General features: G+C 35.3%; 1 protein-coding gene across 2 annotated transcripts in view; it reads left to right on the forward strand.

The window, feature by feature from the left end:
* LOC145254672 (dolichyl pyrophosphate Glc1Man9GlcNAc2 alpha-1,3-glucosyltransferase-like) overlaps positions 1-19,491 on the forward strand; it is a 174,517-nt gene extending 155,026 nt beyond the window's left edge. Inside the window, exons 12-13 of one of the 2 annotated variants that reach the window (XM_080113322.1) lie at positions 15,245-15,317; positions 19,208-19,491. In XM_080113322.1, the coding sequence (XP_079969448.1) occupies positions 15,245-15,317; positions 19,208-19,463 (329 nt within the window). In that variant the 3' untranslated portion in view covers positions 19,464-19,491. Of the gene's footprint in view, positions 1-15,244; positions 15,318-18,823; positions 18,999-19,207 lie in introns of those variants that run through there. The other variant, XM_080113329.1, reaches the window with a different exon arrangement.
* The last annotated feature ends 1,389 nt before the right edge of the window (positions 19,492-20,880 follow it).

Raw genomic sequence — 20,880 nt, forward strand, 5'->3', positions numbered from 1 at the left:
AATTTATATCAGTTTGAAAAAAAAAAAAACACTGATGTCGGCCCACTGCTACAAATTCGGAATAGGAGCATGTGAGTGAGAAAAAGAAAAGTATTAAGCGATTTAGAAAAAAAACATTTGTGATTTACGTAAGTAATAGTCATATATTTAATAGCAATCTGATCTTTAAATCAACTCTTAGCTATAAATAAACTGCTGATAAAACAAAAAATTTGAAATAAGAAAAATGATTTTTGCTTTAATTTCATTAACCACTGGTAAAAAAAAAAAAAAAAAAATTGCCAAGTAGATAATATAAAGTAAAAAATTAAAAAAAAAAATTTTTAACACTGTTTAAATGCAAAAGTTTACTGAAATAAACGTTTTCAAAAATATGTTAAAATAAAAAAAATTGTGTTTCATAAGGTGGACGTGAATGCAAAAACTAATATCATAATACTACCAGCAGATAAAGCAAGCTACCAAATCTATACGACCTTCCTAAGATTTATAAAGATGATATTCAATTAAGGTCCATTGTCAGCACTCAAGGTTCAGCATGCCATCCATTAAGCTGATTCCTGATAGAGACAACGATGGTCATAACATAACGTTGCAAATTTATGTACTTAACAAATCCGAGAGGTGAATGTTTCGTGCATGTGCAGATATTGTAATCGTTTAGAAAGAGGCGATTTTACGTGACCCCCTCCCCCCGCCATAAGATTCTGTGGTCATTAAGGTATAAAAAAAAAATAATATTTTGTTCTAAACTTCACATATTATGCATCCGAGTCTCTATCCTTTCAGATGGTACCGGAAGCATTTTTATTTGAATTGGATTTTGAAAGTTTTAACGAGACATACATACAAACAAACACACATGCATACACACTGACGTTTGCCCTTGTTTCAGCAATTTATAGCAAGATGACGAACTGCAATTTTCTGAGCCATCCCTGTAGAGATGGTCGACCCTGAACAATACATCTGTTCGTCTTGATGTCGTACATTGAGAAGGCAGAATCAATCACACTTCTCTCCCATAACATCATATCCTAGCACAGTGTCCTAATTCTAAAACAGTAAACTTTTGATGGGGTTTTTCACTTAATTTAACTTAATGTGGAAATTTCCAATTTTAATTCACTTTCATACATCATCACATTGATGACGGATAGACCCTTTCCTTGATCAACAAAAGCAATGTTCCTGCCTGTTAGTAATGACTAGGGCTGGGACAACAGCATATTCTTTTCATTGTTTTGACTCTCGAATGTGTATCCGTTGATATCTTATATGCTTTCATATAGAGTAATGTAGTTCTCAGTTGATTAACTGTGTCAGATATATACTCGAGAGTCAAGGCAATGAAAAGAATATGCTGTTGTCATAGCCCTAGTAATGATATTAGCTGCTTTGGCTCAATGCATCAATTGAAGTCTGTATTCATCTGATGGTGTCTGGGATTACAGTTTCCTAGTTTAATTCCAAAGGTGTTTGTTGGTTATGCTGGACAGAAAACTGTCTACAAAAAAAAAAAAAAAAAAAAAAATTCACTTAGCAAGGTTGTTTTAAGTACCCCAGGGAAGAAAGCGGGGCTCCGCAACTGCTTAAACGCAAACCACTGACTAATAGATCTGATGATGATGCAATTCTCAATTAGAAAAGAATGAAGAAACTGGAAAACGAAAATCACCTTACTCATTATGTCACCCTCTCATTACACAGTGAAAGGTAGCCAATTCGTGTTACCTCCTCCCTTACATTATCCAACAATGGTAAAAGTTCCCTGAACTTATTCCATCCACTCCTAACTCTTGCTATCACATCCGAATGTAAATATTACTCCAATCTACTATACCCATGGTATAGTGGTTAAAAGTACTTGGGTAAATTCAGTTGTAAGTTACACTCTTCCTGAGGTTGAAGGTTCAATCCTCAATTTGAACGACACTCAAAATGCACTTGCAAATTGCTTAGAACTTCTAGCTAGTCATGGCTGACAGAACAAGAGTATGCTACCCCTGTGGATTAAATAAAGTTTGTTTTTTCTTTTCGAAATTTTGTGCAGATTCTCAAGTTCAGCTAAATATACCTGACGGAAGTGTAAGGTTGCATTAACCGAAATGTTTTGAAAATAACACTCAAGATGAGAACAGTATTCTGAAGAATCCAAACGATACGCATAATCAATGCTCGTCTCCTAAATTCAGAAATATAAAAGGTTTCACGTGTCTTATGAGCTCCGTTCTAGGATGGGTATTCCACAGAGCAGTTAACCACAATGCAACAGATGTTCATTTCTATTGATTCTGTACTATTGTATTTATTTTTCCTCATTGATTGCGATTATTAAATCATTAATTGTGATTGATGATTGACAGATGTGCGATAATAAGCTGTCAATGCAAATTTTTGGAATCTGTTTATGTATACTCTAGAAGCCTTCCGATGGGTATCAATCCTCACCAGAAATACAGGGTGACCCACCTCCACTTGTGATATATCCTTCATTAATTCATCAATCGCTCTCATTTTGTAGAATGTGGCTGAAAACGACACCTGTGAATACAAGATCTCAATAGAAGCTCCGTCATAGAATATATTGTGCCAAACATTACTGCAAAACAGGCTCATTCAAATAAGTACATCACTTTGAATGTGAAAAAGACCCCTTCAAGGGGAGCCTTCATAACTGGGCGAACCACTTCAAAAGCTATGGGACAGTGGAGAACTTTACTGCAAACAACAAATGTCACACACACACACACACACACACTGCCTTTTATATATAATTAGATTAGTATAGTCTGTAGTGAGGTTTGTAACCTACACCTTCCAGAAAACTTTCATTTAGAAATAACTTGCGAGGGTACTCGGCGTTGCCCGGATGTGGATGGGAGGGGGGGGGTAAATAACAGTAGGAACTCCGGGTGGAGAGAAGTGTTTAAAAATAAAAAGTGGGGAGGGGTCAAAACAACAATAGGCAGACTGGGTGGAGAGAGGGGTAAAAAAAGAAAAAAAATGGTAGTAGTGGCGAGGGTAGTGGCTCGGCGTTGTCTAGGTGGTGTAGTAAGGAACCCAGGTGAAGGGGAATCAAAACAACAGTTGGCAGCCCATGTGGAGAGAGATGTTAAAAAAAAAAAAATGGTAGTAGGCAGGCAGGCTCAAACCCGTACCATGAAAGAGGAAAAGAATGTGAAAAAAAAAAGAGGATAGTGAATTAAATGAGTTGGTAATTAACTTTTGCCCGGGTGTAGGATATTGGCACAAGGACGAAATAAAAAAAAAAAATTTTTAAAGATAAAGAAAGAGGTGGGCTCGAACTCGAAAGCATAGGCTAAATAGTCTTCCTCGCTAACCATCAGGCCAAAGAGGACTGTGAATCCAATGAGTTGGTAATTAACTTAAGAATTATAGGAGTTGGCGCAGAAATGAAAGTTGCTTTTAAACCTGGCCTAGGGCCAGTTAAGCTTTCCGCTTTCTGTCATGGTATTTATTTGCTTCCCCATGAAAGCAAATTAGACACAAGTTCGTTGATAATGTGGGGGAAAACCAGCTCCCCCCCAAAATAGGGGGTACTCTGGCAGTATTTAAATAAATAGTAATTGGGTCAGTATGAACGGTTTCCCCTACATTGACCAAGAACCAATTACAGAACAGATACTACCCAGTTTAAAGGCTGGGAGTTGGCTGTTGCATTAGATTAGTTTTGCTTTATTTATTCAAAAAAGATAAATACTCGAAACAAGGGAATTTTTTTTTAAACTCTATCAAAAAAAAAAAGATAGAGACGATGTTCATTTGCGAATCTGAGATATTACAATCTCGGAAGTATAAGAAAACTTCTATCAGCATCTAACCAACACCAGAACCCTGATGCAAAAAGCCTTTCGTGGATATACACAAACACTTGGGTCTATTTTGCCTTTTATATATTAGACTAGCCTGAGTGCCCGGCGTTGCTCGGGTGTTTGTAGGTGTGTGTTGAGCAAAAAAAAAAGTAGCAGTAGTAGGCAGGCAGGCTCGAACCTGTGACACGAAGGCAGAAAAGAAAGTGGAGGTGTGTGTAAGGATGTTGGTTGAGCAAAAAAAAAAAAAAAAGGAAAATATTGAGTGCAAAAAAAAATAGGAGTAGTAAACAGGCTCGAACCCATAACGCGCCAGAGGGGGGAAAAAAAAAAAAATCGCTCTTATCGATGACAGTTGTGACATCACGGGCAGTCGAAATAATGCCTTTTATGCGACATCGTTTACACAAGCTTTCATTGACTTTCAACAAATGTCATCAAAAAAAAAACAACCCTCCTTGTAGAAAAGTGCCCAGTTGAGGGTGAAGGAATTAATGTTTTTGGCCAATTTTTCGATATTTGTCGTCCGAAAGGTTCAGCTTCAAAAGGATACTGATCTTGTGAAAATCCGTCGCCTCTGTCGAAAGTTTTAGGCAGGCATACAAACATACATATATACATTCATACATTTAAACAGACAGGTGAGATTTATATATTAGATGACAATAGTAATCAGAATAATCTACATACAACAACGGAAAATTCTTTTTTATAATTCTTTCAGGTATTATCAAGTTGTTGATATGTAAGCGTATAATTTCAATATTAAATAAACAGTTCACACATAATCTTTTCAGAAACACATACTTATACCCATGAACGACCAAGAAAACAATAGAATAATGTCTTATATATATATATGTGCACTGCTGCTGGTCTTCATTCTCTCAATCGTCGCTTTTCCATGTGTGGGGCGTGATCCTCTCATGGTTGTTGACCTGTAAGCCTATGGGACCGTGAAGAACTTTACTGCAAACAACCAATGTCCAAGCCATTCAAGACGCCTAAAAAGAATTGTACAGCTGAGTTGATCAATAGTGTTCGAGAGTCAGTACAGCAAAGCTCAAAATGTAACGCTTTATGTTTAACTAGCGGGGGGTACCCGGCGTTGCCCGAGTGTTTGTAGATGTGTGTATGGGGGGGGGTTAAGTAATAACCCTGAAACGATGTTAAAAAAATCGGAAAAACCAACCCCCCCCCAAAAAATAACGCTGTGTGTATAGGAGGAGGGGGGAGTAAACTAAAGAATAAGTGAAGTAAAAAAAAAAAAAAAAAAAACGTTGCCCGAGTGTTTAAAGATGTAAAAGAAAAAAAAATAGTTTTGGTCAGGAGGCGGGATTGAACCCGGAAGCCTTGACGCGGAGGTGAAACAAACGCCAACCACTTAACCGTCTAGGCCAAGAGTAAGACGAATTTATTAGAGTGTTAAAATAAGGCTTATAAAGCGAGTGAAAGAGGTTTGATTGACAGATAGACACTAAATGAGGTCATCGCAGGTGCGTTACAAGATGATGTAGCAGTATTTTATTTAATGCGGGACAGCTTTTTGAGGTTTGTTTACTTTGTTTCAATGCGGGGCAGTTTTCGCTTCCCCAAGATGATGGTTCCCCATGATGATGGGGATCAGCAATTGTTTGATATAAGGAGTTTAGCCCCAAATTGATCAAAGCTGATTGCTTGTGGACGTTCCCGGCGCGATGCCAAGAACAGCTTGTTAGCTTTTGAATTAGTTTCGCTTTTTATACGAAAAAGCCAAATCAACACGTGAGAAGCCAAAATAGCAATAATTTTGTAAAAATCGACGTAAATAAATCTAGACGCTACACACGTTCCCAAATCCTAGATATTATCTAGGAACTATATAAACAGTTGTAAGTGATCGTAACGACCCCGGGAGCGTGTGCGAAAGAAGCCTTTGTGATACATACACGAAATGGTCACACACATTTTGCCTTTTAAATATATAGATGAAACTCCGTACATGGTAGTTTTTGTAAGCGGGTAACATGTTTGCTTGAGGCCGTGAGCAGCCAAAAAAACAAACAAACAAAACAAAGTCTTTCTAAACATACATTGCGCACGTTTTTTATACGTGCTGGTGTTTCTTCCCTAGTTGCTTCTTGCCTTCGTTCATTACTGATCATGACTCTGATGCAGTTGTTGACCCCCTCGTCTGGTAAACTAGACAAACAAAAGTATTCATGCATGAAAACACAATTGAGACTTGCTGAGTTTTCAAACGTTTTATTTAGAGAGTGAGTTTACTCATTGAGGGAGAGACTACATAGCTAGAATTCCTTTTTACTTATTTTTCTACTTGAGAATTGAGCGACATAGACAGGCAGAGACATCTATAACGTTCAGCTTAGATCACTTATACCATTTTTGCTTTCTGCTTGCTTAATTCCAATAATTAGAAACACTCTGTTCTCTCCTCGAACACATAACATCATTTCTATCCTCGTATTGTTCAACACCTGCATTTCTAGCATGTTTTATCTAGGGAGTTGACCTCTGACCTTCACTTCAATCATGTAACCTGTCACTCAGTACGTTTCAACCTTTCTGTTTGCCATTAGGTTATCCTGACATACACTAATGTAACCTTTACCAAAGTTCACACTAGCTAACTCTATCACTACCTACTGGCATAAGGTAGCATTACAAGTTGATTTTTTTTTATTTTAGATAATTGCTAATTTTTTTTTTCCACTTGCATGAAAAGAGCTATGTAAAAGATGCTTAGAACTGTTTGAATTATGCAAATACCGTTAGTAGTTCAAAAGTTATGAGAATTTTAAGTGCCAAAATTTAGGCTTTTCCGTGGACATTTTTCTTTAGAAAAAGGGGGCTAAATTATGGACCTCAATATTTCAAGAAATTCGGTAATTTCGCCATCATTTATTTATTTTTCAAGCTATTCTCATGAAACTTGGCATTCTTATGTAAACTTGTGTGCATTTCTTTACCATAAGCCATGAATTATAAATTCAGATGTACAAATTTCAATTTTTTTTAAACTGGTGCATCGTATTATAGATTGGGTGTCTATTTATGAAAAAAACTAAGTATTATAGTGGTATTTAAATATAGCTTTATTGAGAATAGGCATTTTCCTGCCTCTTCACCAAAGGAGAGTTTAATCTGGGGTGTAGCCATTGAATGCCTAAAGTATTTAATACTCCCCTCAAAGAAAAAAAATGAGTAGATATGAATTAATCTCAGAAATAAATCGCCGAAAATTTTTTGTATAGATTTTGAATTTCTGTAAAAGATGGAAATTCCCATAGTCGACCAGAACTTATGCAGTTTGGGACCAGTCCAATTTTCAATTTTATAAATCCTCACTATCTGGCCCAAAATATACCACTATTTTCTGAGATGCAACCATAAATCGTACTCAACATGAATCCTCGATATAACTTTCACAGTACCAGGATACCAGGAATCCTAATAAGCAACAGCTATATATTCAACAGTCGTTGGTAATTTTTGTAATTTCTATTCTGTTGTTTTACTGAAAATTCAATTATGTAAACAAAGAAATAAAACAGTAATTTTTACCTTGTTTCCACCTTAACATTTAAAATGATTACTTTTATGCTTTAGGGTATACTGAAAACGAATATCGTATTTAAATTTTCTGCAAATAAGTAGTTTTCCGGATATTAAGCAATGTCATTTCTTATGTTATTGCTGGTGGCCATTTTGGTGCGCGCAGACGCAACCCCAAGAAAGTATGTGCGAACGCACATACCAAGATGGTCACCAGCAATAACGTAAAAAAATATTTCTTAATATCCAGAAAGTTACTTATTTTCGGAAAATTTAAATGCAATATTCGTTTTCAGCATACCCGAAAACTTATAAGAAAGCCATTTTAAAGAAAAATGTTAAGGTGGAAACAAGGTAAAAATTTACAACATGCATCACAATGAAATTCTTTATCGAACCGCCTAATATATTAGATATCCTCATTTAAAAAAACGGGTTTGTTTTACAGATTCGAAAAAATGGTCTTGACAATGAGTTTAAAATAAATTCAAGTTTCACGATATCTTTTTTATTTAATTGTTAGGTGAAAGTACAGAATAGTTAACAAAACACCCTACCTTCCCCATGTTAAGAATGGGTTTTTGAATAATAACGTTATTATTTCAGCATGGTAGCATAAGTGCACAAGTACCTTTGTTTGTTATATCTATCTATATATATATATATATATATATATATATAGATTTTTGGATACTAAAAAAAAATTCTACTGTAAGTAAAAGTAAGAAGTTAAACGCATGCACTTTTTTTTTTTTTTTTTTTACACAGTGATCACCACTTATCAAGGCCCGGAAGCCACTCAGGGATAAGGGTTATTGCAAGTACATTACGTTAGTGTGGAGATTTGATGAAGCGTTTACTTAAGGGGGCAGTTCATTAGGAATTTGTTAACATTGGACTTGAAGACATCCAAGTTGTAGTCCGGTGGGAAGCAGGCAGACAGAACAGAGTTCCACAGGCGTGCAGTTCTAAGAAAGAAGCTTTGTTCATGGAATCCGCGTTTTGATTTAGGCACAGATATAGAGTGGGGGAAAGTACTTAGTACATTTTGTTGTTTTTTAACGCTTTTAGTACATGTGTATTAAAAGTACACATGTACTAAAAGCGTTAAAAATAACAAAATAGTTTTGGCTCAGTATTGTTTGGAAATCAAATTTGAAAATAATTTTTTAAATTGACAAACTCAAAATAAAAAATGACTAGTCTAGTAAGACGAAAGCAGAAAAACAGTTTTCTATTTTTAAGAGAATACTTTAGTCAGCTCAGCGCATTAGCGCTTAGCGAGCCGTTTTCTGTTAAACGGATTTTAATTTCTATAAGAGATAACATTCTAAAGAAATTTCTGCACAATTAATAATTATCAAATATTTACATACTATACATGAAAATAATTCTGAAGCTATTATCTATCTATATGAAACTGGATGATATATGCAGATTTATCTTATCAATTTTGAAATATTCTTCAACTTTGCTCGGTCGTAACTTTGCTTCCTGTGGTCATAAAAATATAAATCAAACTCCAGTAGAGATGGACTTCTATGCTTATATAGCCTGTAAAATTTCAGCCATATCCAATCAAATTTGACCCCGCACATATGTATTCAAAATTAACGTATAAAATGTAAACATTGAAAAAACAGTTTCCCTTTTTGTTGTCGTTTTTTTTACCGTTTTTTTGTTTCATTAAAACATTGGAACATAAAAACATTGAACGCATAAAAGAAAATTCATTAACATCATTGGAATGCTTATTTTATTTTCTTTCCATCGATGTAATTCTTTTAAAAACTGACTAACAAATAAAAAAGATACGACTTGTTGAAGCACATTAGGTATGTAATATTGCCAATGTCCACGAAAATACAGCATACGCTTGTACCTATTTACTATGCCTCCCCGCAGGACAGAGTTAGACACCAGGGTCGTTTTTTAACGTGGAGAAAAGATACAAAAATAAAAAATTGTCTCAGTCATGAAGGACTGCTCCTCCACCGAAAGAGAACAAGAAATGGAAGTGGAGCATCTGAAGAACAGATACTACACTGAGATATTAAATCTTTTATTCATGTTAAAAATACAGTCAAAATCAACAATGAACAAAAAACTTAGGCACATGGCCAGATACTACACTTTGATCTTGTTTATATATTTTATTGCTTTTAAAAATTTTGAAAATACAATTAAGTAAAAAAACAAAAGATTCTTAAACAACAAAATTAGGCATAAGGCCCTACAAGAGATTGGGGAGGGGAAGGGTTCAGGGTCTTTGTGACTAAAGTGATTAAAAGTAATAAATGTAGACTTTGGAGTCTTCTTGACCAAAAGGCCAAACGCTTGTAATGCTACATAAGGTCTCAATATATAACAGAAACACTTTGCACATGAATGAGCAGCAGATCCTGTACCTATTACTTACTGAAATGTTTTGGTTGCAGCAAGATAGTGCAAGCTCTCCCACTGCAAACCTGTCCCAGGATTGGCTGAAAGAGGCTGTGTGGTCAGTTTCAAGACTGATTTTGAGTGGTCTCCTCACAGCTCAAACCTTAGCCTTGCAGATTTTTTTCTTCTCTGGAGCTACCTTAAAGACAGAGTGATGCAAGAAAACTCAGACGATCACAAAACTGAAGGTATTTATCCCCTTCCCATAGTGGGAAGATTAGACACAAGGGTCAGGAAAGTGGGATTGAAAAGTCAGCACCCTGAGGAGTACTCCGGCCCACAAAAAATGTCTGGGCACTGGTAGTGGCACCTCAGGCAATTAACAATAAACTAACCCCCTTTTCAAATAGCTAAGGCAAAGCCTGGAAGGATTGACCTCCTAGAACTGCACAGGATCAGCACCATATCACACGCAATCAAGAGGAAAAAGATCATTACAAGAATGGTTTAGACTCTGTTGATTTTAGTGTGAAGGGAATGAAGTTGTCAAGAAGGTCGGGGCCATACCTCAGTTGGCTTGTAAGTGTATCATGTACAAATTTCTATTGTGTCTCAAGAAATTCTCAGAACTAAATGAAGACCATGTGCTCTAAAATAAAGAAAAAGAATCTAAAGGTTTCGATATGATGTTTTCAATCACAAACCAGTGTTCACCAAAGTTTTGTTGAATTCTTGCATTAATTAAATTAAGAAGTGTGATACCCATCAAAAGCTGGAAATGTTTTTTGTTTCTTTTGTTCATCCTGTATATCTATCATAGCTATTGATTGGACTAAACAAAAGAAATATATGATAACCATATTTATATAAACAAAATAATTTTCTTTTTATTTGAGGCTATTTAGAGATCTTTATCATTGTATCACTATTTTAATCTAATGATAAAGTAGGTCGTTTGCTTTGTCATCAATAATAACTTTCTTCCTACAAAATCAATATTTAATTCTGGTTTGTCAGTTTTTCTTGTGGATCGTTGCACTATGTTAAGAATAACATGTAATTCGATTTAATTTCTTTCAGAAAATACTTTGTTCAAGTCGGAATTGCTTTCAAATGGCTGCCATCTTACTTTGTATTAGTCCATACAATTATAGCTTTTTGATTGAAACAAAAATTAGTATTTAACAAAAAGAATCCAGAATCGTTTAAAAAAAAAAAGAAAAGCAAAAGAAACGGCAAATATCATTGTTAAAACATGAGTTCTTGTTGTGAGGTTTGTATACCTTTCAACATCTTTTATGTTTTTACCAGCCAGTATTTATGGCTTAATCAGCCAATTACAATATTGCAGGAGGAAAAACCTGGATGTACTTGTATTCATTACATCATCTATATATAAGTGAAAATGTTTGTGTGTCTGTGTGTGTGTGTGTCTGTCTGTCTGTGTACATTTCCCTACCAAATAACTCTGTCAATTTTCGGTTTACAGACTTGAGATATGTACATAAGGTGTATTGAGATTTGGGAAAACGTTTTTAATCGATTTTCGGCCAGAAATTTGGCTGTTAAGGGGTCAAATTTCAATGATTTGACCTTTGAGAACTCTACCAAACTCCTCCACCAATTTTGGGTCTAAACACTTGAAATTTTAGCTATAGGTTCCATGGACATGGATCTAACTGAATAACTTGATTTGAACCCAAAACAATAAATGCTAAGGGGTCATAATAGGGGTCAAACTTTAAAAAGTTGACCTCTTCGGTCTCTACCAAATTACTCAGACTAAACATTTGAAATTTTACATAAAGTGTATTCAGAGATAGGGCAAGCTTTTTAATCAGTTTGGGTCGAAAATTTGAGCTACCAATATATAAATGTATCTATGTTTGCATGTCTGCCTAAAACTTTTGACAGAGACGACGGATTTTTACAAGATCAGTATCGTTTTTAAGCTCGACCTTTCAGATGACAAACATCAAAAAATTGTCTAAAAACATTAATATCTTCACCTTCAACTGAGCATTTATCTATAGGGGGGGGGTCGCTTTTTTCGCCGATATTTTCAAAAGTCATCCTCTCCTTTTGATTGTCTAGCCTTAATTAGAACATAGGTCACTTCCGGTTTGGTGGTGGTCATAACAGCAAAGATGTCAGGTTTTTTGCCGTTCTTTTCCTCCTTTGCAGTACAGGTTCGAGCCTGCCTTCCTACTACCACTTTTTTTGTTTTTGCTCAACACGCACCTCCAAGCACCCGGGCAACGCCGGGCACCTATGCTAGTATATCTATAAAAGTGAAAATGTCTGTGTGTGTGTCTGTATGTCTGTGTACATTTCCCTACCGAATAACTTTATCAATGTTGGGTCTACAGACTTGAGATTTGACATAAAGGGTACTGAGATTTGGGAAAATCTTTCTAATTTGTTTTCGGCCAGAAATTTTGCTGTTAAGGTGTCACAGTTCAATGATTTGACCTTTGAGAACTCAACCAAACTCCTCCCACAATTTTGGGTCTAAACACTGTAAATTTTAGATATAGGTTACTTGGACATGGATCTAACTTTATAATTTGATTTAAGCCCAAAACAATAAATTTTAAGGGGTCATAATTAGGGTCAAAGTTTTTTTAAAAATTGACCTCTGCCCTCTCTATGAAATTAATCGGCCAATTTTTGGTCTAAACATTTGAAATTTTACATAAAGTGTATTCAGAGATAGGGCAAGCTTTTTTAATCGTTTTCACTGAAAATTTGGTTTCCAAGGGTTCAAAATTCAAAAGATTTTACCTTTGCGGTCTCTAACAAACTATTAAGCCAATTTTGGGTCCAAACATTTGAAATTTTACATAAAGGGTATTCAGACAAGCAGCAAGCTTTTTAACCAGTTTTGGGGCAAAACTTGGCTGGCAAGTGGTAAAAGTTGAAAGAGTTGACTTAGCAGACTCTACCAAACTCCTCCGTCAATTTTGGGTCTAAACACATGAAATTTTAAATGTAGGTTACTTGGACATGCGTGAAACATTTTAATTTAATTTGAGCCTAAAACAATAAATGTGAAAGATTTGTGAAAATTTGACGCCTGCAGCCTCTACCAACTTTTCTTTATGATAATTAAGGAAGCCTATTATATAGAAATGCAATGCCGTACATATTCACACTTTTTAATATATGCATATGCACATAAAGTTATGAAACGTACATATGTTACATGGAAAAGGGTTGTACCCTTTCCATGTAAACTAGCGGGGGGTACTTGTCGTTGCCCGGGTGTTTGTAGGTGTGTGTATGGGGGGGGGGGTAAGTAATAACTCTGTTTACATATTATAAAAAAGACGATGTTAAAAAAAATCGGAAAAACCAAAACGGGAAAAAAATGGCATAAATAAACTTGTTGAACGCTGTGTGTAATGGGAGGCAGGGAAACTGCCCGGGTGTTTAAAAGTATAAAAGAAAAAAAATATATTTTTTGGTCGGAAGGCGGGATTGAACCTGGAAGCCTTGACGCGGAGGTGGAAACAAAAGACAACCACTTAACCATCTCGACCACAAGTGAGAGTAGTTGATTAGTGTGTTAAGTTAAGGCTTATAAAGCGAGTGAAAGTGGTTTGATTGACAGGAAGACGCTAAATGAGGTCATCACGGGATCATTACAATGACATGGCAGTATTTTTAGTTTTCGCTTCCCCCAGATGATGGTGGGAAGGGGGAAGCAGCTTCCGATTGTCCAAATCGAATAGCAATTGTCTGATATAAGGAGAAACTCCACATTGATCAAAAGCTGGTTGCTTTCTGGACGTTTCGGCACAAAACCGAGAACACAACCCGTTTGAATTTAGTTTCACTGTATTTATACTAAAAAGCAGGACAAGCAGGGGACAGGGCAAAATAGCGCAAATCTTATAAAAGTCGATGTAAATAAATCTAGAGGCGACCTGCATTCCCAAATCCTAGATATTATTATCTAGGGGCTATATAAATAGTTCTAAGCGATAGTAACCCCCCCCTCGAGACCGTAGACGAAAAAAGCCTTTTTGAGACATACAAAAAATGTGCGCGCACATTTGCCTTTTCTATATATAGATAAGAAGAATATTAGATAAGTAAAAATGAGATTAGGATAAGCGTAGAATCGAATCCTGTTGGCAAAGTTAAGAAATGGAATGTTAGAAATTAAGTCTATTGTTAATTCTTTTAGAAATGTGAATATTAAATATCTCAGTAAAAGAATGAACAATGCAAATTTATATTGTTTAAAAATAGGTTAGAGTAGAATTGAGGATTCTTTTGTTTGTCAAAGGTGTGTTTTGGACAAACATATGTAAAGCCACGTGAAATTGGTCACGTTTGAAAAAACATACTTCTGACGTCATAGATAAAGGACATTTCTCCAAATTCTGGGTTCGGATTTTAGTCAGTCAGGGAAGTCAGTCAGTTGGTCAGTTGACCCCTTGGAAGCGAGGGGAGAACATTTAGACCATGTAGATCCAAATTTGAATTCCTGACGTCAATCAACCGGTTGATCAGATGAATAAAGAAGTCATCATTATGTTGTAACTGTTGTCTTGTTTCATCCTTCATCACGAACGAAAGGTAATTGTGTTTATCATCAATTATAATGAACATGTTATGTGTCCCATCTCCTCCATCACAAGTAATGTCTATAAATGTCTCCTCTCCTCTGTGTTAAGAAATGTGCATCATATCACTCTCTTCTTCAATATATGTTAAGAAGAACAATCCCCTGTCTGATATAGAAATGTCTTCCCTCAAGAATTGTCACAGTCGTCGTCATGATGCAATACATGTAAATGTCTTCATCATTCTAATATCCGTGTTATACGAACTGTTAATACAAATTCCCCAAGAAATATAAATGTCTCCATCATCATCATTATATATGTCCGCGTCATGATTCCCGGCTACACAACACATAGGGCCTGAGCAAAGCCGCACGGAACTGCTAGTATAAAATAAAAGAGAGGTAACTCTTGAATATTCTTTAACTTTAACCCCAATTTAGACCTCTTAACATTTATTGTTTTGTGCTCAAATCAAATTAAAACGTTTGATCAATGTCCAAGTAACCTACATCTCAAGTGTTTAGACCCAAAATTGGTAGAGGAGTTTGGTTGAGTTTTCAAAGGTCAAATCGTTGAACTTTGACCCCTTGACAATTAAATTTCTGGCTGAAAATCGATTAAAGATTTCCCCAAATCTCAATACCCCTTATGTCAAATTTTAAGTCTGTGGACTGAAAATTGACAGAGTAGTTTGGTCGAGGAATATACACATGTACACACACACACACACACACACACAATTTCACTTTTATATATATATAATATAGATCTACAATAAAATACCATAAAAGGGAGATAACTGGACTGACACCTTTTACCCATTTACGGGGACTTTTTACTTTGTTTCATCTTTAAATTGCTGCAATAATCAAACTTTGTTCTTCTGTTTATTTTCAGAAACTCCCATCAAAATATGTGGCATGCTTATATATACAATATTTATATTCACTGCACTGTCAAGATTTCATGGGTAAGTTTTTTTTTTTTTCAGTTTGTCAAATATTTTCTTACTTCAAATTATTTTAAGGTACTTAATAAAAGTATTTCATTAGTTATATTTATTTGGTGTACCCATCAGCATTAATTAAAAAATTCTTTATGTAAGTTTTTTTTTTTTTTTTTATATATAACTAAAAAATATGAAAAAAGTACATAATCCCATTTCAACATTAAAAAAAAATCAATTTCTACATTTCCATTCTTTAACACATGGTTTTAAATTCGAAGTTCATATTTTTTTAAATATCTGATTTTAATCCATTAATGCCAAGATTTCTGTCTTTAATCTATATAATTATAAAGCCTGTGAACCTTTCTTGCTTGCATCTTATCTTCTACGATTGGGCACTTCTTTTAAAAAAGGGATGACAGTGAATTATATATATATAAATTCACTGTCATCCCATCATATATATATATATATATATTTTTTTTTTTTTAATCTAAATACAGTCATATCTTACTACGATGTGCAGACGGTCTGCACATCATAGCAAGATATGATTCTATTTACATAAAATTTTTAAAAAAATATAACTTGCTCCCTGTTGATTGAGCACTATCAACGACCCTTGTTGAAATTACATTATTTTCAATTTTTGGATACCTTCTCACCGAAAAACTATATATATATATGCACGGGTCTGACTCAGAGACTAAGGAATGAGGGTGGAGAGTCGTATGTTTTGGTTTCGATTCTAGCTGATGGCACCCAAGTCATTTATATATATAATTTTGATCTCACTACTATATATTAGATTTTATATAATAGGCAATAGAGAATTGTCTGTACAGGGTGGAACGATAAAATTATAGCTCTAGAAAAGACGACCTGATTCTATTTCCACTTTATGAAAATTTCTGAATTTTTGAGATGAGGATTGGTTATTCATATTATTTGAGTTCATTCAACTACTGTTCTCATTTTGAGTGTGATTTTCACAACATTTCGGTCGATGTAACCTCTGACCTTCTTCTGGTGTATCTTGTCGAACTTGGGAATTTGGAACCCTTTATTTACTTCACAGGGGTAGCATGCTCTTGTCTTGTCAGCCATGACTGGATAGAGATCCTAAGTAATTCGCAATTGTTGCCCACACTGAGGATTGAACCTTCAGCCTTCAGGAGAATATCACTTTCTATAATTGATTTTTCCAAGAACTCTGACAACTGCGTCATAGTTCCTTGTTGACCAGTTGTGTACAAATCCCAAGGGTGATAGGAGCCTTCTATCATGTCTGAAAGTTACAGTGTTCAAAGATTCAGCTATACAACTCATGCTTTCTACCAATCCAAGTTGCAACAACAGGACCATTGCCAGCACCCTCAAAATGCAAATCTGGATGGTTCAACACTTGAGGGCACAGCTCAACGCATCGGGCGACCCACAGTTATGGTTTTTCAGGTGTAGTTTTAAGTGAGGGCCACATCATGTCATGTCACATCTTTGAAGCCAGCTTGAAAGTCAACACCAAATTGTCCTTGGATGTGCGGGAGAGTGTGGTGATCCCTTGGTGCAATCAGGTGACTGCTGACAGACCCTGGGTGTGACAGCAGGATTCGGCGCTGGGCCATAAATCCAAAGAGACCCAGTTCAGGAGTGCTACGACTTCGTACCCTTCTTTCACTAACCTCCGCTCCTCCCCCTTACTGAACCCGCTGGACTACTTTATTTGGTCATACATTGAGAACATCACCAACATGACCTCCCACAACAGTCAGTCTGATTGCTGCCATCCACCAAGTATTCATCGAGCTCCCACCGGCGCTTGTGGAAAAGGTATGCTCTCAGTTTCAGACCCATATCGAAGTGGTGATTGAGGCTGAAGGTGGCTACATTGAATAGATGTCAGCTCTACTACATAATCAAGTTACCTGAGTTGATTTTTTTCAATAAAATTTTTAAAATAAAGCCTTCGTGTTGTTTTCTTTAGGGCGACAATTTTATCGTTCCGCCCTGTGTAATAATAAACACGTAATCTGCATGAATTAAAATCTCATGTTGAAGCATATCTTATGACCAGGCAATGCTGGTGGCCTACTGGTTTATTATCAAAAATCTCTTATAAATACAATATTATTTGATATTAAAATTAACTTCCAAGATTTATTTGACTTTATAGTGTTGGTCATGGCACCAAATTGACATCTATGTATTATAACATTCTTATAACAATATTATAACAATTGACTATATTGGACTTGACATTGGTCTATAACAATTGGATTATAACAATTATAACAATATTTCTTTCACGATAAACATCCGACTAGCTGAAACCACTGTCAATAATTTTCCCCACTCCTTATCTGTGCCTAAATCAAAATGTAGATTCCATTAACAAAGCTTCTTTCTTAGAATTGCACGCCTGTAGAACTCTCTTCCATTTGCCTGTTTCCCACCTGTCTTCAACTTGAATGTCTTCAACTTCAACATAAACAAATTCCTAATGAACCGCCCCCTTAAGTAAGACATTTTATCAAATCTCCACTATTAACGATTACTACAATACTCTCCCATTGACTACTGTACACGCAATAACCCTTATCCCCGAGTGGTTTCCGAGCCTTGATAAGTGGTGACCACCATGTAAAAAAAAATAAAATAAGTAAACAAAGAGAATACCTGTATCAATTTATCAGCTTTACTTTTTCAAATGCGTACGGATGTGTATTTGTTTAATAACAATGAACTAATCATTAAGCTGATATGAAAACAACTGTTCTATAATTTGACAACTGGAGCTCTTCAGTTATGGAGATAGAGAGAGACGTGGTTGAGGGGTACAGTGGGCAATTTGTGTTTCTCTCTCTCTCACCTGTCTGTGTCCTTCACTTGTTTATAATGTCTAAATTCTTTTGTTTTCTGTCAAATTCTGGAATATATTTACATCACAGGCCGTTTACATATTTTTATATATTTTCATTAAAAATAAAATAAACATAAAATGTAATTAAAAATTGTATCAATTCTGTGCTTCCATACCTAAATTGAGAGACGCAGCTGCCAACTTCTGGTGTGTTTAAAAGTTAGTGTATACACCATTATCATGAATCTTCTATCACAGTGAAATGGCTAAAGTACTAAATAAAATTCAGTTCTAAATGACATGTTCTTCTGGAGGTTGAAAGACGACACTCAATATACAATTGTGAATTACTTAAGACTTCTACCTAGGCATATCTGATGGAACAAGACCATGCTATTCTCATGGATTTAAATAAAGGGTTCTGTTTGAAATTCTGTGGAGATTCCCGAGTTCGAAAAAATACACTTGAAGAAGGTTGAAGGTTACATCGGCTGAAATGTTCTAATTAGTTTGAATAATCAAAATGATACCAATTATCAATCTTCAGCTTCAAAATTCAGAAACTTATTACGGAATTTGTATTATTTGGATTTTTAGAACTACTGTTCTCATCTTGAGTGTCATTTTCACAATTTTTCATTCAATGTAACCTTCCGACCTTTCCTAGATGCATCTTGTCAAGCTCTGGAATTTTCATATTGAACTCAGGAATTTGAATGGAATTTTCAAAGAGAACCCTTTATTTGCTTCACGGGGGTAGCATGCTCTCATTCTGTTAACCATTGGATAGAAATCCTAAGTAATTTGTAATTGTATTTTTTCGGTCGCTTACACTGAAAATTGAACATTTAACCTTCAGGAGAATATCACTTTAAAATTGAGTTTTCCAAGTACTCTAACAACTGCACCACGGGTCCTTGCGGACAATTCTAGTACAAATTTTGAGAGCCTTAAACGAAACTTATTGAATTTTGAATATTCTTTTTATTTGTCCGCAAGTATAAAGTTTGATTTTTATCTTTTTTAAATGATATTTTTTTTTTTTTTTTAGTGTTCAACGCAAGTATTACCAGTTGCCTCTACTATCATGTGTTGAGAGCGTCTACCTTGTGGGTCTTCTTGCCCTCGAATGCTTTAACAGCCTGTTGAGCCCCATGTTCGGATTGGATGAGAAACTACCATTTCTATCGCTCATGTTGATTTCTGCCTACTGCAGCGTCGGATTGATCTATTGTTGGTGCAAGTTTTATTACCACGTTCTCATAGACAACATTCCTTTCAAAAAAGACAAAACAAAAGCCTCTTAAATTATTTCAAAATATATATTTTTAACAACTCTTGTCTTTGCTTATTTTTTACTTATTTGCTTTGTTTGGTATGAAACTGGAAAATGATCCTGTTTTTTTGTTTTGCTTTTTTATCATTTAAAAACTTTAAAATGGGTATAAGGTGGTTCCTCCAAAAGATGTCACCAATGAAATAAAATTCACAATATTTTTTTAAACAGTCATAGTGAGATTGAACATGGGTTTATATCATAACATGACACTCTTTTTAGTGCCAACTTGTTATAGGTCTGTGTGCTTTATCAAGATAAAAGCTTTAAGTAAGTTACAAGCTAAAGTCAACAGTTATCACTCAATTGGGTTGGTCAGTTAGGTTTTCGGGAGCCAAACACCTGCCCAAGTTCATTCTTTTAAAACCGATACCTAGCGCATTACATGAAGACACATCTGACTAGGATGAGTTCCACACCATTTTTTAAAAAGAATTTCCATTGGTTCAGAACTACTACTTGGTTATTCACAACAGTTACTCAGTCCACCACTCAAAAACCTGATGTATGAGAGATGATCAGCTATAATATAAATGTCACCTGTCTGTTTAAATGTATGCATGTTTGTATGTCTGCCTAAAACCTTCAGCAGAGACGACGGATTTTCACAAGATCGGTATTGTTTTGAAGCTCGACTCTTTGGACGACAAATATCGAAAAATTGGCTAAAAACATTAATTCCTTCGGCCTCACTTTTCTACAGGAAGGGGTCTCTTTTTTCGACCATATTTTCGAAAGTCATCCCTTCTTTTCGATTGACTAGCCTTAATTTAAACATTTGTCACTTCCGGTTTGGCAATGGGCACAACGGCAAAGATGTCACGTTTTTTTTTTGTTTTTTTTCATGTTCTTTTCCTCTTTCGTGGTACGAGTTCAAGCCTGCCTGCCTACTACTTTTTTTTTTTTTTTTTTTTTTTTGCTTAACACACACCTCCAAACAACATCCGGGCAATGTCAGGTAATCAGGCTAGTCCTACTATATTTGGTACAGATAAACTTCAGTCTTTAACTGATTTTTCCGTTAAGTTTCCAACATGCATCTTTAACAGTCTTTTGTTTTATGAAATGACCCAAATGTGCACATTCATGTTGCATGAACATCTGACTACAACATGCAAAATTGTCGTTGATACATTTGTCTCTTGGCACAAAATGAAATGCTCTGTTACTCTTAGCATTCAACTTAAAGATTGTTCAAAGAGCCATAAATTTGTGAACCCATTTGTAGATGATTTTTTTTCCTTGTTTTTTTTTTTTATCTTGATTTTGTCTTTTCTTGAAACCTTCGAAACATTTTTTGATCTTCCCTGCAATGATTCTTTCAAAAAAACCTGAAATATTAGAGCAACTGCTGAATTATTATAGATTTTAGATACGTTTTTATGTGT

This window comes from Euprymna scolopes, chromosome 3, assembly GCF_053919585.1.
Source record: "Euprymna scolopes isolate OS-2025 chromosome 3, ASM5391958v1, whole genome shotgun sequence".
Lineage (NCBI taxonomy): Eukaryota > Metazoa > Mollusca > Cephalopoda > Sepiida > Sepiolidae > Euprymna > Euprymna scolopes.